This window comes from Passer domesticus, chromosome 24 (assembly GCF_036417665.1).
Source record: "Passer domesticus isolate bPasDom1 chromosome 24, bPasDom1.hap1, whole genome shotgun sequence".
Taxonomy (NCBI): Eukaryota; Metazoa; Chordata; class Aves; order Passeriformes; family Passeridae; genus Passer; species Passer domesticus.
Genome location: NC_087497.1, coordinates 6,818,919 through 6,842,755, shown reverse-complemented (window position 1 = coordinate 6,842,755; position 23,837 = coordinate 6,818,919). Strand labels below are relative to the sequence as shown.

The following is a 23,837-nucleotide window of genomic DNA, read 5'->3' as shown; positions in this document are numbered from 1 at the left end:
CCGTTTTTGGAAGTAAAATGTGCATTATGTGACTGTGAGCAGGAGGTAAACCTGAAAACCTGGTGCTCCTGGAGCTCCCATCACTGCTGGCAGGTGGAGCCAAACCTTCCTCCACCCCAAACCACCCCAAGGCAGGAAAAACCCAGAATTCAGCCCATGTTTCTCATGGCAACTAAAGTATTTCAAGTAAAGATGCAGTTGGGTTTCAGCATTTCAGAGCTCTGAGATCAGTCAGTACAACGCAAACCAAACCTGTGCAACAGCAGCTGTGCTTCCTGCTCCAAAAAAATCTACCCCAGTTCCCATCTTTGGGCTCTTGTTGCTTTTTTTTTTGCTTTTAATCCTTGGAAATACCACTAGCAGTTCTTCAAAAAAAAAAAAAAACAAAACCAAAAAAAAAACTAGACAAAGGGAAGCAGCAGGAAAAAAAAAAAAAAAAAAAAAAAACAACTTCCCAGCAGTGAGAGAACTTCTCATTTTTCTGTCCTTTTTCAGTATTTTTCATCAGGGAACTGGTCCTGGCTTCACCAGGACTGTCCACCTGAAGGAGGAAGGCCAGGGCTGAATTTTGCTCTTGGCATATTAACGAGTCTTTAATAAAGAGTAACATGTGCAAAAAAAAAAAAAAAAAAAAAAAAAGAAAAAGAAAAAAAAACCCAAAAAAGGGAATTTAAATAGATGAAGCCAGGTTTGCAGAATTACTGTGGCCAGAACAGCTCCCTCCTCTCCGTGTCCTCACCCGAGCCCAGGCTGGGGTACCCGAGGTAAAAACTGCACTGGGGAGACACCACCACAAAGAAGAAGGCAGCAGGAGGTGCCACCTGCCCCCTCCGTGTCCCTCCTGCCCCCGAAGCCAAGGGGAGCAGCAGCCCAGGGGAGGAGCAGAGCTCCCCTGCTCCCCAGGAGCGCTCGCAGTTTCCCAGACGGGAGCAGTGAGTGTCCAACCTCCCAGCCTGCACCAGCAGCTGCTCGCCCAAACTTTCCAGAAAGTTTGTGGTGGGTTTTTGGTTTCTGGTCGGTTTTTCCCCGGGATTATAGCTGGAATCCCTCCATGGGAGCCTCGGGCTGCTGGAAGATGTATTGCTGCTGGTTCTCGTCCACCTGCGGGGCCACGGCCGCGTCCTCCTCCACCCCGAAGTAGTGCTCGATCAAATCAAAGGCTTTCTGGTAGATCTCCTGGTTCTCATGGCTCTGGAGGAACTCTATTTTATCCAAACCTTCGGAGGAAAACAAAACAAAAAGTGGAATGGCATGAAACAAAGAAATAGGCTCTCTGTCCTGCAAAGAATTCTGTGATAAATCCACAGCTAAATGTCACAAGGCAGCACACTCCTCTGGCTGCCCTGGAGGACTTGAGGGCCTGGCACGGAGTCAGAAACACCTGGGCCTTTGATTTCAGCCCATGGAACAAATTACCAACTCTGGGTGAAGGGGTACAGGCCACAAGAGTTTGAGCAGAAGGATGGTTGATTTGTCACAGGGTGAAAAAGCAGAATTTTGGGGTTTTAGAATGGGGGCTCAAGAGGCAAGATGGAGGAGTCTGGGTGTGTCCTGTCCTCCTCCTCATTGTCCTCCATCTCCTGTGTGATGGTGACAGTTTTGGATTGGTTTAGAGATGGACTGTCTAACATAGGTGAGAGGAATTGGAAAATGATTGTAAATAAAGTACAAGTAGTTCTTAGTACAAAAAACTAACACCACGCCACGGGTGGGCAGTGTGCCACAAACTGACCTGCCACACAGACCTCAGCAGGTCCGAGGAAGAATGTGAGATAAGGAAAAATCAACAACCTTGAAAAGCAGAACCAACAAATCTCAACTTCTTCCTTGGTTGTGGAGCTGGGAAAAAGAGACTTTCTGACACCTCGGGGTCATCTCGACCTCAGAAGCCCCAGAGCCCTGGATCCCAGCCCTGCCAGGCAGGTTCAGCTCATCCAGATGTGCTCCCAGCTGCAGTGGGACCGACAAGGAGGGGTCTGGGGGCTGCAGGGCCTGTCCCCTGAGCCTGCAGCTCTCCCTGCCCCAGCTCAGTGCACAGAAAGCTTCCATGCACAGTGCCCCCTCAGGAATTCCAGGAATTATCCTTCCAGGGAGAATCAGGACACTCGGAGTAATGAGAGGGCAAAGCAGACACTGCCAGCTCACAGGGAGCTGCAGACCAAAATAGGAACTTGTTCCTCCTCAAAGCATCGAGAGCAGGAGCAAAAAAAATAAATCCATCAGCACCAAATTAAGTCACTGCAGGGAAAAGCAAAGTCTCCCTGGATTTCCAGTGTAAAACTGGGTAGATCCAGAGCAATTTTAGATCCAGAACTGTCGCTTTTTACTTAGCTCAGCTCATTTCTGGTTCATATTCCCACCTGCTGCCAGCCACGATTTTCAGCTCAGACTCCAGGTTAGAGTTTTTACTTCCAAGTATTTTCTCATCACCCACTAAATGAGTTTGAAAAGATTTTGGAACAAATATTGGCTATTTTGGAATACAATAAACCCTTCAACAGAGCAGAAAAGCAACCAGGAGAGCCCTGCAGTGCCCAAAGCCCCTCCTACCATAGGCCTCCTCAATCAGGCTGCAGTAGGGGTTGATGCCAGTCCCACTCTGGTTGGCTTCCTGCTCTCCCAGTCTCAGGATGTTTTCCAGCCCATTCAAGGCCACCAGAACAATCTTGGAGTCCATGACAGTCAGCAGGTCACACAGAGGTTTGATACAACCCAAATTCACCAGGTACCTGCAGGGAGAGAGCAGCACCAACATCACTGCCTGCTCAGGAGCTGGGGAGCATCTCCTTGGCTCCATGGGAAAGCAAAGGAGATGAGTCCAACTAAAATCCAGAAACTGACCTTAGAACACACATTTACTGCTCTGCAAGGTTAATTTGGATCCATTTATTTGCATTGCATGCAGCCCTACTTTCAGAATTTTTTTTTTTTAATGAAAGGAGCCACTTCTGAAATCCAGGTGCTGCTCAAATTGAGTCCACACTGGAATTTTATCTGTCCTTAAATTTGGACATATAACCTCAACTACCCAAAGAAGGATGGAGAAAATTTGGGATTAAATGATCCTCATCCAGAAGGAAATCACAAATTACAGCCCAGCTCTGCCTGCCTCAGTTCCTCTCCAGCATCTCTCCTTTGCCTGGAAGGTCCCCTGAAGGCAAAGCTGCCAGGATTGAGGCAGGAGTGGCCCAGGAGGCTCAGGGAATACCTGATCTGCTCAGGGGTCCCTCCTGAGGTGGCGTTGGTGATGGCCCAGGCTGCCTCTTTCCTCGTGCGGAATTCCGCCTTCTGCAGGATTTCGATCAGCACCGGGAAGATGTTGGCATCAATCACTGCCTGGGGAGAGAGGCACCAGGGGCTTGGCACTGCCCCGAAGGCTCCTGAAAGAAACCCCCACTTCCAACCCCCGTGTGAAGAACTTCCAGCTGAAGGGACTGCTGTGGGTTACTCCTCAGCCAAACCCCACTAACAGCAGATATTCCAGAACCAGCAGACAACTCCTGGAATTGCACAACACTGGGGAATGCTCACAGCTCTGCTCTGCTTATGGAGGTCAGGAAAAGGGTAATTAAACCTCAAGGAGCTCCAGCTCTTCCAAGGGACTGAGGATGGAGAAAAGGGGATGTATCTGCCCTAATTCCAATGATCCAGCCTGGGGGGTCAGTCCATGTGCTGCTGCCATTCCCAATTTTCATCCCCATTTTTTAGCTCGTTTGGCAGCAGCAAATTTGCAAATTGCTGCAGAATAAGAGAAGTGAACCAATCCAGCCTCTAAGGGTCAGGGAAAGGGAAAAGCTGCCAATCCCCAGTGCTGAGCTTGGAATCTGGGATCACTGCAGGCAGGCTGGGGAAGACTGTACCTGGATTTGTGCTCTGTTGCCTGCTGTGATGTTGGATATGGTCCAGCACGCCTCTTTCCTGATGGATTCCTTGGGACTGCTCAATAAATGGAGGAGGCAAGGCAGGGCTGAGCAGTTTAGAATCACCTTTGGGGGAGAAGGAAGCACAAGTGAGATCACCAGCGCCAGGCACTGCATTCCCTGCAGGAAATTGCTCTCCTCTCACCTGGGTCTGGATGTCATCCCCTGTCACGATGTTGCCAACTGCCCGAAGAGCTGGAGAGGCCACTTTGTAATCATTGTGCCTGCAGGAAAAGTGTGCAAAAACAAACCCAGCCCCGTCAGACCACTGGGATATTCAGCCTGTTCCCTCCCCATGATCCCATCTACATGATTTCCTTAGGATTCTATCCCTTGCCATAAAGAAAACAGGGTGAGCTGAGCATAAAGCCACTGCAAACAAAGCTGCAACACAGTTTGATCCTTTGCATCCTGACTCCATCCCCTTTTCCATGGGGATTTTGGAGAAACAAAGCCAAGCTGATTTCTCCTAGCCACTGCTCTTTGATTTGCCTCATAAGCAGGCTTCCATTTGAAGTTGGAAGCACACAACATTCTGCAATCCTTAAGGAAATCTGGGAAAGGAGAAAGTTCTTCCCAGTTGTCTGTGTAGTTGACCCATGCTTAAAAAAATGGTTGAATTTCAGAAATTTATGGGGATAATGGTTTTTTTTATCAGTGAATTTATAATTTTGGGGGCAGATGTTGAGACTAACACAGGTATCTTTCCATAGAACTGGAAAATCTTCAGCCCAGGAAGCCAAGCCAGCAAACCCCAGCTGTGAACCTGCTCCAGCCCCTCCTGGGCCAGCTCAGCTGCCTGGACCCCGTGTGCACGGGGGGTTTGGTGGGACTGAGATGGACTGTCACTCACATCAAGAGCTCCACCAGCCTCCTGCACACCCCCGAGTCCACCACAGCCTGGATCTTCTCGTTGGGACCATCGGACAGGTAGGACAGAGCCCAGCACGCGTCTGCCAGCAGGTCAGAGTCACTGTTGAACAACAATCGGGACAACACTGGCAGGCAGGGAGACACCTGCAACAACAGCCACCACCCGGGTTAGTCACCAGGCCAGGACCACCACAGCTGCAGGCAAACAGCCCTGCTCCTGCTGACTGCTCAGGACAGCCCTGCGCGGCCACGCGTCCCTGCTCCCCACAGCCCCAGAGCCACCTCAGCAGCTTAACTGACACTGAGGAGTTAAATCGTACTGAGGAGTTAAATCGTACTGAGGAGTTAAATCGTACTGAGGAGTTAAATGGTACTGAGGAGTTAAATGGTACTGAGGAGTTAAATGGTACTGAGGAGTTAAATGGTACTGAGGAGTTAAATGGTACTGAGGAGTTAAATGGTACTGAGGAGTTAAATGGTACTGAGGAGTTAAATCGTACTGAGGAGTTAAATTATACTGAGGAGTTACACTGGGAGCTCCTGTTAAAGAGCTCTGCTCCATTTCTGACTCTCAACGTTCAGACCAAGTTCACCTCAATCATTTAGAAATGGGTTTATATTTACACTCAATTCAGATCTCACCCCTCACCACAGGCTTCCCAGCGTTGATATTTAGTGGGTTTTCATTTAAATCAGCATGTTTTCACTTTTTAAAAAAGATTTTTGTGTTGCCAAAGGAGGAGGAGATACCTGAAGAGCCAGCAGGACCTTTAGTTAGGTTCCCTGGACAGGGAAAGGGAAGATACCACAGCTCACAGGAATTCTGGTTTTTAGCATTTCCAGGTCTCAGAATAGCTGTTGATCGTAATTAAAAGTCTTAAAATTCCAGAATTCATAAGAAAATGGTTTAGAGAAACTTTCTAGGGAAGCCTGGGCCTACCCATTATTTAAGGGATGCAGCAGAAAGGTTGGGAAAAATTAAATATGCAGATCAACCTCAGCAGGAAAAGCTCATCCTGTGCCCTCCTCGAGTTCAACAGCCCAAAAGAACCCAGACAAGCCTCTTAACTGGGTGTCTCCCCATCTCCTGGCTGCCAACAGGGCATTTCTTCTCACCTTCTCAAATTCAGGAGGTGGACTCTTCCCTCTGCACAGGTTTGACAAGGCCCAGACAGCGTTTCGTGTCATTGTCAGCCTGGTGGACGTGGTGAGGAGCCTGAACAGAGGATTACCAGGGATTATGGTCCTTGATGTGGGAGCAGAGGGACCCAAAAGAATCCAAACTAAAACATTTAGCTCCTGTTCAGCCCAGGAAGACTCTGCCAGTGACCCCCACACACCAAGTGGCACAAACTGCTCAGTGTGACTCAGGGTGAGGGGTGAGGCTGACACCAGGAGCAGCAAAAGCAGCTATGTGGGACAAAACCTCACCTCTCCAGGGTGGGATGAAGATTAATTCTTGCCAGAACAACAAGAGCCCAGGCCTGACAGAACTCATTGTCACCACGCTGAGGGAGGTGGTGTGAGAGACCTGATGCTACTCCAACCCAAAAAAATCCACAGCCCAAGCAGAGAGCAGGAGCTGAGGGACACCCTGTGACTCCAGAAGGAGCAGAGCCCCAGAGCTGCATGAAGGACTTTTATCCACAGAACCACACTCCTCTGAGGCAGAGGTTTGACCCCCAGAGATCCCAGAGTAACAGGGAATCTGTAAGGAATGCTATCCACAGATTCCCACTCCTCTGAGGCAGAGGTTTGACCCCCAGGGATCCCAGAGTGACAGGGAATCTGTAAGGAATGCTCTCCACAGATTCCCACTCCTCTGAGGCAGAGGTTTGATTCCCAGAGATCCAAGCACTGTCAGGGATCTGTAAGGAATGCTATCCACAGAATCCCACTCAGAACCAGAGGTTTGACCCCCAGGGATCCCAGAGAATCTGGAAGGAATGCTCTCCCCAGACTCCCACTCCTCTGAAGCAGCTTTGATCCCCAGGCAATCCGTGGCCCAGCTCCACCCTGCTCCAGTGGCACTCCCAGACCTGCTCGTGGCTACTCACATTAACAGGGGAGGAAGAATGGCACAGTTCAGGACATAATCCCTGCACACAGAGCTGTCTCCAGCAATGTTCCCCAACGCCCAGACAGCCTGAAAGGAAACAGCAACAGCTTCAGCCTTCATTTTCTGAGAGGGAGAGACAGGCACTGTGCTGGGAAAGCAAATTTCCTGCAATTCCAGGCAACAATCTGTGCCCTGCAGCCAGCTGGGACCACTCCATCCAACGCTGCAGTTTGAACATGTGCTTCTCCCCAAAATCCAGAGTGAGGAGAGATCCTTACCTGCTCCTGAACATCCTCAAAGTCAGAGTTTAGGAGCTCTATAAAGATGGGAACTGCCCCAGCCTCAATGACAATTTTGGTTTGTTGGGAGGTGCCCGAGGCGATGTTTGTCAGGGCCCACGCAGCCTCAAACTGAAAGGAGGGAAAAATGGGAATAAAATCAGCCTGATCCAGCAAAAGAAAGGAGTAAAATCAGCCTGATCCAGCAAAAGAAAGGAATAAAATCAGCCTGATCCAGCAAAAGAAAGGAATAAAATCAGCCTGATCCAGCAGAACAGCTCTCATGACATTCCGGCTACAATTCCTACAATTCTGCTGCAAAGGTTTTGGGAGAGAAAGGAAGAGAATTCCTCAGTACTCAAAGGATTTTATTTTCTTGAGCAATAAAAGAGCCACAGCTGTTCAAAGGATGAGCAAGAGATGTCACCACCACCTCATTTCTCTTCCACAACCATTTCTCAGCAAGAAACACAGTGCAGGAACACCCAAAATAGAACATTTTCTATATTTCATCCAACATCCCAAAGATGCTGTGAGTTCAAGGGAAGCTGAGCAGAAATTCCCTGCTTTTGCTTCTCTTTTTTGGTTTAAAACCAGATTTCCATCCATCATTCCTGGAAATTAAGCTCCTTTGATCCATGGCTTGGGGCCAGAGGGCAGGGAGAAAGAGGAAAGCAGTCATCAGCTGGGATGAAATTCCATGTATGGGAGCCTCTTGAACCCCTCCAAAGAAACCAGGACTTATTCCCAGGCTGGAAGGAATCCCAGGAAGGCACCCAGGCCTTCCCTCTGCCCCAGGCAGGACCAGCACTGGCCAAAGCCATTTCTAACATTTCTTGGCCTCTCTGCCTCCAGCAATGGAGGTTTTCCCTCACACAGTCTTCCTGCAGCTGAATTAGGTGATTTTTGCCAGTATTTTTCCAAGAATTTAATTCAGAGCAATTTACAATTTCTTTTTTTTTGCCTGAGCATTACAGACTAGCTTTGTCTTCTCCTATAGATCACATTTTTGGGGTTCAAAATATCATTTTCCCCTCACAGCACCTGTGGGTTCACAGGTTAAAGAGCTCCACACCCTGAAGAATTGATAACAGACTCTCCTTTACCTGTAATGTGCAATTTTCACTTCTTTTCAGGAATTCCACGAACCTCTCCACCACTCCCTGAGTGTTTATCACCTCATCTATTGGAGGATTTGGCTCTGAAACAGCAAGGCAGTGTCAGGGAGTGAACAGGCCTCATGCAGGGGAGCAAGGAGGCTGAAGTGTGAATTAAATTATCTCAAATTGGGCTGAACTCATCAGGGCAGCTCTCAGAATGATTTTCTGTACAAATCACACAGCTGGCAATGATCAGCAATACAAAAGATCATCACATTTCTCAATTATGGATATTTTTTTCCCCCAACCTGCAAAGCTTTTGTGCACAAACCCGTGTAAAAGGCAGGCTCTGCTGGATCCTGAGCAGGGATGAGTTATTTTTACCTTTGGAGAGTAATTTCCTGAATTTCTGAGTGGTTGCTAGCTGTAGGTCAGGGTCATCTGAGAAAAGCATCTCCACCATCTCTCCTGTGATCAATCCCTCCTGAAAAGAGGCAGAGGAGAACAGAAATGGTTTCATTTCACACTGAGATGGTTCCAGCATCACACCCTACAATCTGGGCTTAGCCAGAAATCCCAAGATTCCAACCTGGGGATCCCAGCACAGCAGAGACCCTCCAGTTCACATCTGCAGTGCTGCTGGGGGAATGGGATGAAAGGGGAGGAGGGATAAAAGGGAATTAAAGGACACTGGAGGAGGGTTTTACAGCTGGGAATAACCCTTGATAAAGCAGAGTGAGCAGCAGGATGGGTTGAGCTTTGCAGGGCTCCATTGGTGTCCCTCTGGATCCCTCAGGAAGAAGTTTTCCCCTCAGGAATAAGTTTTCCCCTCAGGAATAAGTTTTCCCCTCAGGAATAAATCTCCTCTTTGCATTTTAGCCAAGGGTTTGTGGCTGTTTCAGCTGCCTGCACCAACTTACACAAAAATTCTTGGAAGTAAGGGAATAAAAGCATTGGATTTTGGCAGTTCCATGCAAGCACAGAACCCCAGGATGGTGTGGGTTGGAAGGAGCTTAAAGATCATCCAGTGCCACCCCCTGCCAAGGGCAGGGACACCTTCCACTAACCCAGGGAGCTCCAACCCCCACCCAGTCTGGGATAATTCCAGGGATGGGGCAGCCCCAGCTTCTCTGGGAATCCCTGCAGGGCCTCACCACCCCTAAAGCATTAAATTAAATGAATTAAGTCTGTCTGAAGGCACCTTACCCCACACGTTGTGGAAGTGACGTAGGAATCCACCAGGAGACTGTCAAACATGGAGTCATCTTCATTGATCAGCTCCACATTCCTTCTTTTGAAGAGCTGGTGGGGAGCAGAACACAGGGGTTGTTATTAGACAGAACCATGAACAGGCTCCACAACTCGAAGTTCTTGTTCCCCAACCAAGATCCCTCCTGGACTGAAGGCAACCTGAATAAAAAGGGGTCATTAATAGCAGCTCTGCACTCCCAGGGTTAGTCTGGCACACAAGCTAAGGGCCAATTCTTGTTCTCAGATATGCAAATGCCCAAACCACTGAGCCACCAGGGAAGGCAAGTGCAGAATTGGACCAAAATCAGGAAAACTGGGCAAAAAAGTAGCTTGGATAAGGTGCAAATAAAGCAAATATTTCGTTCCAGACATAGCACTTGGGAATCACCTTGTGCTTCCAAAAAAGAAATACACCCAGGGTTAAAGCCATACTTGCACTTGCTCTTCCTGTTTCTCCAGGAAATAATCCCTTTCACTAATTAGATCTAAAAAAACCCACACCGCCTTTAAAATCAAGGATCTGTGAACAAAAAAAACCACCAACAACATGTGAGTTGGGTCCAGAGGAAAAAAATAAAAAAGAAGCAAGATCTCAGTTAGAACAGAAAAACTAAAGACTGCAAACAAACTTGAATGCACAGATCCTTGAAGGTTCCAGCAGTTAAGGCTGACACAGCCTGCTCTGGGTGAGTTACCTGCTGCAAGACCTCAGAACAGGAAAGAATAAAGACTGCAAACAAATTTTAATGCACAGATCCTCAAAGGTTGCAGCAGCCTGGGCTGAGCCAGGCTGCCCAGGGGGGGCTCAGAGGGTACCTGCTGCTCCCGTTTCTGTTTTCGAAGCTGGATCCCCTCCTCCTCTCTCCTCCTGCGCATCTCCTCGGGGTTCAGGGCTTTGTTCTTGTAGCTCTTCATTCGATAGTTTTCTGTGAAGACAGGAGAATTCTGCCTCAGGGCTCCTGCCACTGCTCCCGTGTGCTCTGCCCACCAGGCACGGGATGGGCAGATGGAATTCCTCTATTTACTCCACTGCCCTCGGTTTTCAGCAGGAATTCCCATTTCCCTGCTGGCAGCACAGCGTTTTTCCCAGGTATTGATTCCCAGGGAGCACCAGCCCAGCAGAGGGAGGGAAGGGAGTTGTAAGAACAGAGCAGAGCTGCAGCTGAGGGACAGGCCCCGTGTCCCACCGGGCGCTCAGGACCTGACCCACTTCTGGCAAAAGCAGCAATTCCACCCCGATTCCTCCAGAGTTTCCTTCCCAGCCTGTTTTTTCTCCCTGCCACTCAGGGAAGGGACATTCCAGGTTTGGCACAGCTGAAGGCAGCCAGGGCCAAGGGTGGCAACCCCTGAGTGCCCCTGCTTTGAGCAGGGCAGGAACTCCCCAAACTCTCCCATGCTGACATTATTTGCACATTTGTGCCTTTCTCAGCACAAACAGAGGCTCAGCTAGCCCTGAACCAAGTTACTCCTGCAGAACTCATTTGAAAACAAACATTCTTGGTTTTCCCCAGCTGCCAGGAGGAAGTTTGCAGTTTTATCTCCTCCTCGTTTCAAGCCTGAGGCACCCTCAGCCCTGCTGCTCACAGAAAGTTGCAGTCCCACTTATCAACAACCTCCAGCCACTCTGGAGCCCTTCCAAGATCAACTGCAGAAGTGTCAGACCCAAAAGTCCACAGCCAACCCAAGAAAAAACATCTACTAAACACAAATATCCAGCTTTTCATTACTAAGGAGAGAGAAAACAACAGGAAAAAAATCAATATTTTAGGAGAGGAAACAAAACACTTTCAGTTCTTTGATTTCCCAAAACCAGCTAAAAAGACACCAAAAAAAGAGAGAAATCTACAGACTTCAGGGGTTTATATCTGACCATACAACAGCCAGGTGTCAATTCTCATTCAGAAAATGTATTTAAGCACCACTGTTATGTTTTTGTTTGTATTTCCACCCCATTGTGGCTCATGCAGCCACGGGGAAGAGTAAGAGCTGACAGCTTAGATCCCCGAACAAATGAAGAATTTTAATCCTCCTTTTGGAAAGCAAAGCCTCCAATTAAAAGGTGGTTTTGAAGAAAAGGAGGAAGGAGGAGAGGATGCCCAGGATCACCAGGCAGGGCCACAAATAGCCAAGGGACACATGACAGCTCAGCTGCCTCCAAGCTCAGCTGTGCCAGGAGCAGCCGGGCTCAGGAGCACTCGGCACCTTTAGGGTCCTTTAGGGTTTGGTTTTGTCCCAGAGCATCAGGAACTCTCATCCTGCAGGGAAACCCCACAGAGAACTCTCAGGGCTGCTTGTCACCAAGTTCCCAATTTTTCTCCCACAGTTTACTCCTGCATTTGATTTCCATCGGTTTTTTCCCCAGCCCATCATCCCCGGCAGGGCTTTAATGGCAGGAGAATGCCGATTTGGGACATTCCAGCCCGTTTCCATGGCAACGGGTGGGGGAAATGCAGGATCAGGACCTCACAGGGAGCTCTGGACTGCAGCAGGACCAAATGAGACACAGCAGGACAAACTCTGGGTTTGGAATGCTTCAGCACCAAACACTCAGCTCATGTGCTACCTCTGAACTCCAATTCCACCTGTGGGAAGCCCGGAAAAGCAGAAGAATTCTGCTGGGCCGACACGGGGGCAGCTCTGCTCTGCTCTGCCGGGGCTGTTGGGGTGTTTGGCAGCACCCCAGCCCCGCAGGGGGGTCCCGAGCAGGCTGGCCCTGCCCCCGCTGGCTGTGCCGGCCAGTCCCGGCCAGTCCCGGCCAGTCCCGGCCAGTCCCGGTCAGTCCCGGCCAGTCCCGGTCAGTCCCCGGTCAGTCCCCGGTCAGTCCCGGTCAGTCCCCGGCCAGTCCCGGTCAGTCCCCGGTCAGTCCCGGTCAGTCCCGGCCAGTCCCGGCCAGTCCCGGCCAGTCCCGGCCAGTCCCGGCCAGTCCCGGTCAGTCCCGGCCAGTCCCGGTCAGTCCCCGGCCAGTCCCGGTCAATCCCCGGTCAATCCCCGGTCAGTCCCCGGTCAGTCCCCGGTCAGTCCCGGTCAGTCCCGGCCAGTCCCGGTCAGTCCCCGGTCCGTCCCGGTCAGTCCCGGCCAGTCCCGGTCAGTCCCGGTCAGTCCCCGGTCCGTCCCGGTCAGTCCCGGCCAGTCCCGGTCAGTCCCGGTCAGTCCCCGGTCCATCCCGGTCAGTCCCGGTCAGTCCCCGGTCAGTCCCCGGTCAGTCCCGGTCAGTCCCGGTCAGTCCCGGCCAGTCCCGGCCAGTCCCGGTCAGTCCCCGGTCAGTCCCCGGTCAGTCCCGGTCAGTCCCCGGTCAGTCCCGGCCAGTCCCGGTCAGTCCCCGGTCAGTCCCGGTCAGTCCCCGGTCAGTCCCGGTCAGTCCCCGGTCAGTCCCCGGTCAGTCCCGGTCAGTCCCCGGTCAGTCCCCGGCCAGTCCCGGTCAGTCCCGGCCAGTCCCGGTCAGTCCCCGGTCAGTCCCCGGTCAGTCCCCGGTCCGTCCCGGTCAGTCCCGGCCAGTCCCGGCCAGTCCCCAGTCAGTCCCGGTCAGTCCCGGTCAGTCCCGGTCAGTCCCCGGTCAGTCCCGGCCAGTCCCGGTCAGTCCCCGGTCAGTCCCGGCCAGTCCCGGCCAGTCCCGGTCAGTCCCCGGCCAGTCCCGGTCAGTCCCGGTAAATCCCCGGCCACTCCCGGTCAGTCCCGGTCAGTCCCGGTCCATCCCGGTCAGTCCCGGTCCCGCAGCCAGGGATGTGAAATCACCGCTGGAATGTGCAGCGCTGCCAGGGCGAAGGGACAGGCAGGACGTTCTCTGGGGGGGAAATTCACTGGTTAAAAAGGATTGGGAATCCTTCTGGAATATCCCTGCCCTGCTGGAAAAAGAAGCCAGCTCTCCTCAGTCCAGTTCTCAGCGCTTCCTACCCTGACTGGATCCTTCCATCCCAAATTGATCCTTCCATCCCAGTAAGTTCTCTTCCTGCTGTTTTATCCATTCGGATTTCCTCTAAAAATGGACTGATCAAGCCCAAGTGTCAGCTGAGAACAGTCCCAAAAACTGGGGAAAACTCCAGCTGAACCACTCAAACTCGAGCCAGGAGAGCTCCAGGTTCAAAGCGACCAGAAACACTCAGAGATAATTCCAGGGGATCTGAAATTCCAATAATTCCATGTGCTTTGCCTCAGAAGCAAGCGGGACTGTGTGATTTGCTCAGCAGACTGACCTGCACCTCCCCAGGACTGAAAGGCTGAGGGAATCAGGACTTTCACTCTGCAGGACTTTAATGATCAAACTCCCCCCCTGACAAAGTTCATGTTTGCTCTGCTGAACCAAAGCAAACAAAGCAAAGCAGCCAATTAACTGCTAAATTCATCAGCCTCAATTCTCACTTATTGAGAGCTGAGCATTAACACCGCTCCACGGGTTAAAAGCACTAAAAAAGGCATTTAAAGATGTCATTTGCACGGCAAACCAGGAACGAACTGATGACAATTTCCAACAGCATCGGTAACTTCAAATAATTTAAAATCCAGCCTCAGCTTGTTGAAAAATAATGAAGTGACATGAGGGTAATTTGAACAAGGGGGATATTCAACTCGTCCGGGGTGGGGAAGCTCCTGTGCACAAACTTCTCAGCTCCACACAAACTGCCCCAGGAATTCCCAGGCATTCCCACCAAGCCCCAGGACGTTTTTCTCCTCAGAGCTGCCAGTCCAGGTTTTACATCTGAAAACATAAATTAATTTTTCCAGCTGTCCAGGGCTGGGAGGTGCAGCAGGCACACACAGACGTGGCCACTGACTTCTTCTGGAGCACCACAGGAGGGGCTGGGGGGGACAGGAAAGCTCCTGGTGAGATCCTGACGTGCAAAATCATTTTTAAATGATCACTTTTAAATGATCACAGGGCATTTTTGAAGCTCCCCTGGTTTGGAAGGAGCTAAAAACTCATGCAGTGCCATGGCAGGGACACCTTGCACTGCCCCAGGCTGCTCCAAGCCCTGTCCAGCCTGGCCTGGGATCATTCCAGCCACAGGGAAATCCACCCCAGCCCCTCACAGGGAAGAATTTCTTCCCAATACCCAACCTAAACTCGCCACTTGAAAGCCATTAAGCTTCTGAAGCAGCTCTGGCTAAAAGACAACATTGCAGGTGGAAAACTGAAACATTTTCATCTTTATTTCCAGAAGATCCTCACTCAGTTTTAAGGAAAACACGGCTGCTACTGGCTTGGCTTTTCCACCTCATCCTTCCAAACCTTGTCTTCCTACAGGAGCCCTCAAAATAATATAAATAAATAAAATAAAATCCCCCTTTCCTCCCCGAGGTGGGACCTCCCCCACCAAACCAAAAAGCTGCTGGAATTAAAGCATTTTTTGAAGGAGAAACACCGAGCTGGGATTTATTTGCAGGGGACAGAGATGCCACAGATGCCACCCCCGGCCTGGTGACACGGGGACAGCCACGGTGGCACCGAGGGCTCGGGCTGCACTGGAACAAAACCCCAACGGGCAGAGCCCCCAGGAGAGCTCTGGGGGGGTCAGGACTGCGCTGAATTTCAACAGAGCACAGATCCGACAGCCAGGGGAGCCCCGAACACCCCGAAGGGACAGCTGGGACACCCCAAACCCGACTGGCACAGCTCCGACCGCCAGAGCTGGGCCCTGCAGCCCTGGCACCCCCAGAGCCGGGGTACCTCAACCCTGGCACCCCCAGACCCGGGGTATTTCACCCCGACACCCCCAGACCCGGGGTACCTCACCCTGGCACCCCCAGACCCGGGGTACCTCACCCAGAGACCCCCAGAGCCGGGGTACCTCACCCAGAGACCCCCAGAGCCGGGGTACCTCACCCCGGCACCCCCAGACCCGGGGTACCTCACCCAGAGACCCCCAGAGCCGGGGTATTTCACCCTGGCACCCCCAGACCCGGGGTACCTCACCCTCGCACCCCCAGAGCCGGGGTACCTCACCGTGGCACCCCCAGACCCGGGGTATTTCTCCCTTAACCCCAGACCCGGGGTGTCTCTCCCTTAACCCCAGTCCCGGGGTCTCTCACCCTCAGCCCCCGCAGCTCCCGCCCCACCCGCTCCCCAAAGGCGCTGCCCGAAGCGGTCACACCCCCAGGCCGCCCTCACCGAGAGCCCCCCGAGCCCCCCATGCCCCACAGCGGCCCCGGGATGACTCAGCGGCCGCGCCGGCCCCGCCGCCCTCAGCCCCGGCAGCGCCCGGGACGCCGGTGAGCGGCGAGGGCGGCGGCAGCGCGGGGCGCACGGGCTGTGCGCGCTGCCCGGCCTCGGGGCGGCTTCTCCGGCTCCACCCCGCCCCCTCGGCCGTGCCCGGAGCTGCCCGGGCCGCGCCCGCCCCGCACGGCCCGCACGGCCCTCACCCATCGCGGCGGCGGCGGCTCCGGTGGCGGCGGCGGCGGCCAAAATATGGCGGCAGCGGGCGGGGCGCGGGCCGGACGGCGGCCGCGCGGGGCCAAACCTGTGCGCGCGGAGCGCGGCAGGGCGCGGCGGCGGCACTCGGGCGCCCCCAGCGAGCGGGGGGGGAACTGCAGGGACGGGCCTGGGCTGTCACTGCTGCCACCCGTGTGTGTCACCCGTGTGTGTCACTGCTGTCACCCGTGTGTGTCACTGCTGTCACCCGTGTCCTGTCACCCGTGTGTGTCACTGCTGCCACCCGTGTGTGTCACCCGTGTCCTGCCACCCGCGAGTGTCACTGCTGCCACCCGTGTCCTGTCACCCGTGTCCTGCCACCCGCGTGTGTCACCCGTGTGTGTCACTGCTGCCACCCGTGTGTGTCACCCGTGTCCTGCCACCCGCGTGTGTCACTGCTGTCACCCGTGTGTGTCACTGCTGTCACCTGTGTGCTGTCATCCGTGTCCTGCCACCCGCGTGTGTCACCCGTGTGTGTCACTGCTGCCACCCGTGTGTGTCACCCGTGTCCTGCCACCCGCGTGTGTCACTGCTGTCACCCGTGTGTGTCACTGCTGTCACCTGTGTGCTGTCACCCGTGTGCTGTCACCCGTGTGTGTCACCCGCGTGTGTCACTGCTGTCACCCGTGTGCTGTCATCTGTGTGTGTCACCCGTGTGCTGCCACCCGTGTGTGTCACTGCTGTCACCCGTGTGTGTCACCCGTGTGTGTCACTGCTGTCACCCGTGTGTGTCACTGCTGTCACCCGTGTCCTGTCACCCGTGTGTGTCACTGCTGTCACCCGTGTGTGTTCTGTCACCCGTGTCACCCGTGTGTGCCACTGCTGCCACCCGTGTCCTGCCACCCGTGTGTGTCACCGTTGTCACCCGTGTCACTGCTGTCACCCATGTCCTGTCACTGCTGCCACCCGTGTCCTGTCACCCGTGTCCCATCACTCAGGTTCTGTCCCCTCTGTCCTGTCACTCGTGTCCCCTCTCTCGTGCCCCCTGTCCCCTCCCGTGTCCCCTCCCGTGTCCCGTTTTTCCCGGGCTGCAGGGGGGCAGGGAGCTGCCGCAGCCCCGCGTTCCCCCAGGTTGGGGGGGGCTGTGAGGGACCCTGGGGACAAACCCCGGCAGTGCCAGCACCCCGGCTGACAGCCCTGCCCTGTCCCCAGTGCCAGGGGCTGGGGTGGCGTTTGTCACCCTCCCCGGCTCTGGGGCACCCGGGGTGGCTCCATGGGTCACTCAGAGCCCTGCAAGGGGGCACAGTTTGAGGGGCAGACGGGAGGAAAGGAAAACGGTGCCACCCCCGCCCCGCAGGAACCAGAACGAGCAGAGACTCTGAGAACTCCTTTAATCGCTGTTAACTGCTGCAAAAGGTCTGGAGAAAGTCACTGTTACAAAACTCCCAGCTGTGAGAGCTGCTCCTGCTTCGTCACCCCGGCTAGAAAAGGCTCAGGGAGGTGCGGGATAGTTCCAGAACAGAGAATATTGCACAACCAACCCAAGGGTTAATTCCACTAAAGGAGGAAAGAAGGTGACACAGACGCTGCACGCTCTGGGGGCTCACAGCAGCCCCAGGTCCCCGCTGGTGTCCCCTGTGTCCCCTGCCCCCCACAAACCCAGCCAGGACAAGGTGAGGCTCTGCTGGACCCAGGGCTGTGGCAGGACAGGGATGCCCCCACCAGGAGTCACCCTAAAGAAGGAAAACCCAACCCCAAAACCCCAACTCTTCCAAGCGCACCTCGTTTAGTGCTGTCCAAAGCCAGCAGGAAAGGCCAGCCCTGGAAGGGGCAGGACAAAGGCAGAAAGTGTCACCCCAGCACCCCAAGGAGAGCAGTGAGGGCACGGTCCCTTGGGATAACTGTGCATGAGCAACATCTCGTGCTGTGCCAAGGAAAATGCCCCAGAAAGAGCCCCTGGGGCTGAAGGAAGGGGAGCAAGCAGTCACAGGGGCTGAAGTGAAGGAAGCCCAGTGGGCACAGCAAAGCTCGTGGTGCCTGCAGGGCCTGGCACGGCTGGGACAGGGCTCAGATGGGGACACGGCCTCGGCCAGCAGGGACCCCACATTTGGGAGCCTCTCTGTCCCCAGGCTGGCCAAGCTGAGCCTCAAGTGGTCACTGGGTCAGGCTGGGCCTCTGCCAGGGCTGAGCTGGCCACCAACACAGAGGCTCTGTTCCCAAACCACTGCCAGCCCAGCAGGGCTTGAGTAAGAGCAAGCCATGAGGATTTTGCTTGGGGAATTTAACCAGAAAGACACAAAACCCAGTGCAGGAAGGTGGTGCAGCTGCAAAGGGGGGAGCAGCAGGCCTTGGCTCTTGGAGGAACTGCTGGAAACGGGAGTTTCCACGAGAAAAAGCTTCCAAGACAAAAAGCCAGGCAGAAGCTCAGGGTTTGGCAGGGGGTTTGGCTCCTGCCAGGGTCAAAGGCAGGAGCCAAGTGCCTTTTTGTGCAGCAGCACCCCCAGCCCTCAGGCCCTCCCCAGGTGGAACTGCAGAGCAGGCACAGCCACGTCCAGGAGCCTCTCAGCTGCAGGTTACACGTGCACACACGAGCAAGGAAGGAGCCAGCTGGCAGCCTGGCAGCGCCCAGCACACCTGGCAGGGCTCTGAGTGCCCAGCTGGCCCCAGGCACCCCTCACTCTGCCTCTTCCCAACACGCCAGGGTCACTTCTGCCTTGGCCAGTCTCTAGGACCTATGGAGAAGTCGGGCTCCTGTGTGCCAGTGACCTCCTGCTTCCTCCTCCTGCATCTGAAGGGGTCACTTGAGCTGCCCCCAGGTTTTGGGAGGAATGGAACTCCTCCAGCCTGGAAGTGCAACCCCAGCACAGTCACACAGAAAGGAACAGCCGGTCCGGGATTGAATTCACATTCCATGGTGGAAATGAGCCTGTGACACACGCTGGAAGCAGCTGCTTTATTCCCAGTCTTCCCACTCTTCATCTTCCAGCTGCAAACAAGAGGAAATCCGTTTCTGAGCTGTTTTCAAATTTCTGTAACTCAAAGCTCCTCCTGCCCAGGGCACCTCTGGTATCCTCACACTCCCACAGCTTCCCAACAGGGATTTGCCTGCTCTGCTCCCCTGGAGAAACCTGCACACTCATCCCAGCAGCCCCTCAGCACCACCCTGAGGGGCTGGTGATGCTTTTGGGGGGCAGCTCTGCCTGCCCTGACTCACCTCCCCAGACATTTCCACCTTGGAGAGTGCCAGCTGCACCTCCTCTTCTGTCATGTCCAGGTCAAAGTCCTTTTCCCAGTCCTCGCTGATATCCGTGCTGGAGCCTGGAAGCACAAATGTCCCCACTGAGCCACCAGGGCTGGCCCCAAAGTCCTGGAACTGCCAGGGCTCAGCTGCCTGAGGAGGGAAAGCCTCCACATGCCCAGGAACAGAGAGGGGACGGGCTGAGCTTGCTTCCCTCACAGCCAGGAGAGATGGATGCTGAAAGATTTTCTCCTCTGGCCTGGGAGAACTGGGATGCGTCAGGTTCCAGAAAACAGAGGAGATAAGGAATGACAGGAGGGACTCAGATATGAGGACTGTCATTGTCCCAGCAGGGGACAGGCAGAGGGAAGGAATCACCACATCCCCTCCACAGAGCCTTTCCTGGCATGCAGGAACCAAGGGCCTGCTCTGCTCAGCCAGCAGACCTTTGATGTCTTTCCCTTTCCTCCCTCTCACCACGACAGACCCAGAGCCTTTCCCCAGGAGCTGCCCCTCCCAGAGGTCCCCAGCCCCACACAAACCTTTCTTGCCGTTGTTGGAGGGGGTGGATTTGCCACTGTCCGAGTTGAGCTCGAAGACTCTCAGGTCTGTGGGCCCTTCCTCTCTCAGAGTCTCTGTCCTGGCCTGGCCTTTGCCCTCCAGCCCTCTGGGCTCTGTTCCAGCTGCCAGCTCCGAGGATGCTGCTGATGGCTGGGCAGCTGCAGAAGGCTGAGCAGCTTCTGGGGGCTTTGGCAGGGAGCTCTGCTCTTCCAGGGTGGCCTCCAGCAGCCTCTGGGAGAGGTGGCCGGTGCCCAGGGGTGCAGCTGCAGTCTGTGGCTGGGTGGCAGGCACAGGGGCAGGGTTGGCAATCTGAGTCACAAGGGACACGCTCTCGCTGCTCTCTGAGGGGCTCTGCTCCACTGGCACCAGCTCTGGGGGCAGCACAGCCCAGCCCTCCCCACAGGGAGGCTTGGCAGCAGCAGGGGGGTTTCCCTCTGAGCTGGGTTCTTTCTGTGCTGCTCCTGGAAATGTGACGTTTGCACAAGGCAGGGGGGACATGCCCAAGAACTCCTCTGTAGGGAGGCAGAAGACAAGTGAGAGAAGTTTCAGCAGGTGCAGCAGCAGCTGGGCTGGGAGCTGGACTCCACAGAATCACAGAATCCTGAGCTGGGAGGGACCCACAGGGATCATCCAGTCCAACCCCTGGCCCTGCACAGACACCCCAAAAATCCCCCCCTGGGACCCCTGAGAGCCTTGTCCTGGAGCTCTGCCAGCTCTGGGGCTGTGCCCATTCCCTGGGGAGCCCGGGCAGTGCCAGCACCCTCAGGGGGGAGAACATTTCCTGACATCCAAACCCAACCACCCTGACACAGAGCAGAGATCAGAGCTGCCCCTTCTCTGCCCACCGTGATCTGTGGGAGTGAGGAGGAGCCACCACCCCATGACAAGTTCACCACAAAGCCCCAGAACCTGTCCCACCTTCATCCTCCTCCCAGCCTGGCTCCTCTTGGTGCATGCTCTGCTCTGCCCGCTGCTTCAGAGCCTCCCTCCGGGCTTCATCCTGCAGGAATTCAACAGCAGCAGCTGCTCACATTCCAGCCCCCTTCTCCCCCCAGGCATCTCAGCATCACTGACTCCAGGGGTCAGCCCAGATCCCTGTTTTCCCAGGAAAAGCCCCCGGGAGCCCCCAGCCTGACCCACCTGCTCCAGGCAATGCAGTTTGTAGAAGTAGCGCTGCCAGAACTCCAAGTGGGAAACAGCCACGGGCACCTGGGAGGAAGGGACCAGGGCAAGGGATGAGCCCCTCACAGGGAGAGCTGCAGCTCTGCCGTGCCCCTCTCTCCTCCCAAAGCCTGCAGCTCCCATCCTATTGCAAGCATTTTCCCACTGCACACTGTTTTCCCATGGCTCCCACTCCAGGGGACAAAGAGCTCGGGGCTCTCCTGCAGCATTCCCCAGGTCAGGCAGTGCAGGCAGGCAGGGCTCACCATTTTGGTGTAGAGGGCCCTGATGGAAGGGCTGGTGGCCAGCAGCTCTGCAATCTCCCCTTTCTTCTCCTCCAGGCTGAACTGAGCCAGCCAGGCCTCGAGCAGCTCGGCAGGGCCTGTGTGGGACAAGCACAGGGACAACAGCCCTTGAGCCTGGGAGGTTCCACTGCAGAGATGCTGGGGCAAAGGAGGAGCCAGGCACAGGGCTCAGAGCTCCTCTGCCAGCTCCAGGCCACGTGGCACCAATCTAAACTGTGCTGGTAAATCCAGCCTAAGCTGTGCTTGAGGCAAGAGCCAGATGTGCTCTCCACAGCTGCCCCAGCACTGCCCAGCCAGCCCTGCTGGCCCAAGGCTCCAGGGGTCCCAGCTGCCCCCAGACCCCCCAGAACAGCCAGATGTGCTCTCCACAGCTGCCCCCAGACCCCCCAGAACAGCCAGATGTGCTCTCCACAGCTGCCCCCAGACCCCCCAGGGCAGCCAGATGTGCTCTCCACAGCTGCCCCCAGACCCCCCAGAACAGCCAGATGTGCTCTCCACAGCTGCCCCCAGACCCCCCAGGGCAGCCAGATGTGCTCTCCACAGCTGCCCCAGCACTGCCCAGCCAGCCCTGCTGGCCCAAGGCTCCAGGGGTCCCAGCTGCCCCCAGACCCCCCAGGGCAGGGCCCTGCAGCCCCCCGTACCATCGGGCTCGTTGCAGTAGGTGGCTGGGTCGGACTGGAGGCTGTAGAGACGAGCCTGGAGGAGACACAGGGACAGCTGTGAGGGCAGGGACAGCAGCAGGGCCAGGCCAGGGCAGGGCCGGGGCAGGACACCGACCTTGGCACTGTCGTAGGGCTCCGTGGTCCCCGAGGGCGTTGCCATCAGGGTGATCACGTCACAGTCGATGGTCTTGTCCGGAGAGGGAGCGAAGGTGTCCGAGATGACCCCCAGGAGGTCAGACAGGCCCTTCCTCACCTTCTCAGTGGCACCCGAGCCCTCGGCCCGCTTCAAGGGAAGAGGCAGCACAGTGTCAGTAACACCCCGGGGCTCCTGGCAGGACCTTCCCTTCAGGAAGGGTGAGGTGGGAGGGGGAGCTGAGCCTCAGGGGGAGCTGAGCTGAGGCTTTGTGGGGAGCACAGCCAGGTTTGGGGCTGTGCAGGGCTCAGAGCCTGTGTCACCCTGCAGTGACACTGCCCCTGTCCCCCCGCCCAGCACAGTGCAGAGGGAGCCACAGGGACCTTCCCGTGCTCCAGGAGGCACTGACAGGACAAGGGGGAATGGCTTTGGGCTGAAGGAAGGTGGGGTTGGATGGGATACTGGGAAGGAATTCTTCCCTGTGAGGGAATTCCCAGAGAAGCCGTGGCTGTCCCACCCCTGGAGCTGCCCCAGCTGGGCTGGACGGGCTGGGAGCAGCCTGGGGTGCTGGAGGGTGCCCTGCCCAGGGCAGGGGTGGCCCTGGGTGCTGCTGGAGCTGCCCCAGCCCCTACTCACTGCCAGCCTGTCCTTGACCACGCTGGCCGTGGCGGCGATGGTGCAGGCGGTGTCGTGCTGCACCACCTGGGTGAACTCTGCCAGGTCCCTCTTCATGAACTCCAAGGCCTCTGTGGACTGCAAGCAGGCACAACGTGGATTCTCCAGGCTTCTGGCTGCCCAGCAAAGCTGGATTCCCAGAGTTTAGCCCAGCTGAGCCCTCCCCCCAAGCTGGGCAATGCGCAAAACCAGAACAACCTGAACAACAACAGCACCTGCTGTGCCCAAAACACATTCCAGGAGGCTTTGAAGCCAAGACCAGGAAAAACACAGGCTGGGTTTGAGTCCTGTGTGTAATTACCACAAGCCACAGCAGGAAGCTCCACGCCACAAAGCCATGCTGCAGGCACAGCCCCCTGCTCAGGGGCTGATCCCCACGACAGAGCCAGCACGACCCGGTGTTTGCCCAGCCAGCAGATCCCAGCCAGCCCACCCCAACCCCGCTGCGGGGGAGCCGGGCCGGGCCCCGGGGCCGCCCCCAGCCCCGCCCAGCCCGGCTCCCGGGGCTCCCAGGGCTCCCGGGGCTCCCGGGGCTCGCACCTTGTCCTTGACAGCCTGGTAGCTCTGCTGCAGCCAGCTCCGCCACCAGCCGCTGTCCTCCCTGCGCGGGACAGCGCGGCGTCAGCGCACGGGGCCCGGACACGGACCCCAAACCCCAAACCCAAACCGGGACCCGGAGCGAGCGCCCCGACCCCAGACCCAGACCCCGACCCCAGACCCAGACCCCGACCCTGTATTCTGATCCCAGCCCCCTGATCCCGGCCCCATCCACAGAGCCCAGAGCCCAGATCAGATCCCAGCCCCAGATCCCATCCCCACTCCCAGATCCCCACTCCAAACTCAGATTAAGACCCCAGCCCCAAATTCCAACCCCAGATTCCAATCCCAGCCCCAGATCCAGACCCCAAATTCCAACTCCAGATTCCATCCCCAGATCCCCATCCCAGATTCCAACCCCAGACCCCAGCCCCAGATCCAAACCCCAGATCCCGATTCCAAGCCCAAATTCAGATCCTGACCCCAAATTCCAACCCCAGACCCGATCCCAGCCTCCACCCCCCAAACCGTGGTCCCGTCCCCGTTCCCTGTCCCCGGTCCCTGTCGCTGTCCCGGTCCCGGTCCCGGTCCCTGTCCCTGTCCCGGTCCCGTTCCCTTTCCCGGTCCCGGCCCCGCCGCCCCGGCCGAGCCCCGCTCACCCCTCCGCCATCTTGGCGGTGTGACGTCACCAATATTTACCGACCCCTCACCCCGCGGGCCCCGCCCCGAGCCGTGCCCCTC

General features: G+C 55.8%; 2 protein-coding genes across 3 annotated transcripts; both read right to left on the bottom strand.

Moving 5' to 3' along the window:
• Positions 1 to 187: 187 nt before the first annotated feature.
• On the bottom strand, positions 188 to 15,944 carry KPNA6 (karyopherin subunit alpha 6). Of its 2 annotated transcripts, none has more exons than XM_064398651.1 (14): positions 15,836 to 15,944; positions 10,298 to 10,407; positions 9,437 to 9,532; positions 8,615 to 8,714; positions 8,237 to 8,331; positions 7,131 to 7,262; positions 6,851 to 6,939; positions 5,910 to 6,009; positions 4,774 to 4,937; positions 4,066 to 4,144; positions 3,861 to 3,986; positions 3,209 to 3,336; positions 2,551 to 2,729; positions 188 to 1,217 (listed from the first exon to the last, which is right to left on the bottom strand). In XM_064398651.1, the coding sequence occupies exons 1-14, from the start codon at positions 15,837 to 15,839 to the stop codon at positions 1,033 to 1,035; spliced, it is 1,587 nt and encodes a 528-aa protein (XP_064254721.1). In that variant the 5' UTR covers positions 15,840 to 15,944; the 3' UTR covers positions 188 to 1,032. The 2 variants fall into 2 exon arrangements, with proteins under 2 accessions (XP_064254721.1, XP_064254722.1); XM_064398652.1 differs by lacking the exon at positions 15,836 to 15,944 and adding an exon at positions 10,692 to 11,186.
• Positions 15,945 to 17,198: 1,254 nt separating this feature from the next.
• On the bottom strand, positions 17,199 to 23,826 carry BSDC1 (BSD domain containing 1). Its single transcript, XM_064398403.1, has 11 exons — positions 23,756 to 23,826; positions 23,100 to 23,160; positions 22,521 to 22,637; positions 21,867 to 22,034; positions 21,731 to 21,785; positions 21,051 to 21,166; positions 20,764 to 20,832; positions 20,542 to 20,623; positions 19,605 to 20,135; positions 19,039 to 19,142; positions 17,199 to 18,810 (listed from the first exon to the last, which is right to left on the bottom strand). Exons 1-11 carry the CDS (start codon positions 23,764 to 23,766, stop codon positions 18,778 to 18,780), a joined length of 1,347 nt encoding a protein of 448 aa, XP_064254473.1. The 5' UTR covers positions 23,767 to 23,826; the 3' UTR covers positions 17,199 to 18,777.
• Positions 23,827 to 23,837: the final 11 nt, after the last annotated feature.

What these genes read in the sequence shown, in the direction of transcription:
- KPNA6 (XM_064398651.1), bottom strand. An exon ending in CAGGAAATTACTCTCCAAAG is followed by an intron (nt 8,332 to 8,614) that starts GTAAAAATAACT and finishes TTGCTGTTTCAG; the next exon opens with AGCCAAATCCTCCAATAGAT. An exon ending in GGGATGACATCCAGACCCAG is followed by an intron (nt 3,987 to 4,065) that starts GTGAGAGGAGAG and finishes TCTCCCCCAAAG; the next exon opens with GTGATTCTAAACTGCTCAGC.
- BSDC1 (XM_064398403.1), bottom strand. An exon ending in TGGTCAAGGACAGGCTGGCA is followed by an intron (nt 22,035 to 22,520) that starts GTGAGTAGGGGC and finishes CTTCCCTTGAAG; the next exon opens with CGGGCCGAGGGCTCGGGTGC. An exon ending in GGGCCCTCTACACCAAAATG is followed by an intron (nt 20,833 to 21,050) that starts GTGAGCCCTGCC and finishes CCTTCCTCCCAG; the next exon opens with GTGCCCGTGGCTGTTTCCCA.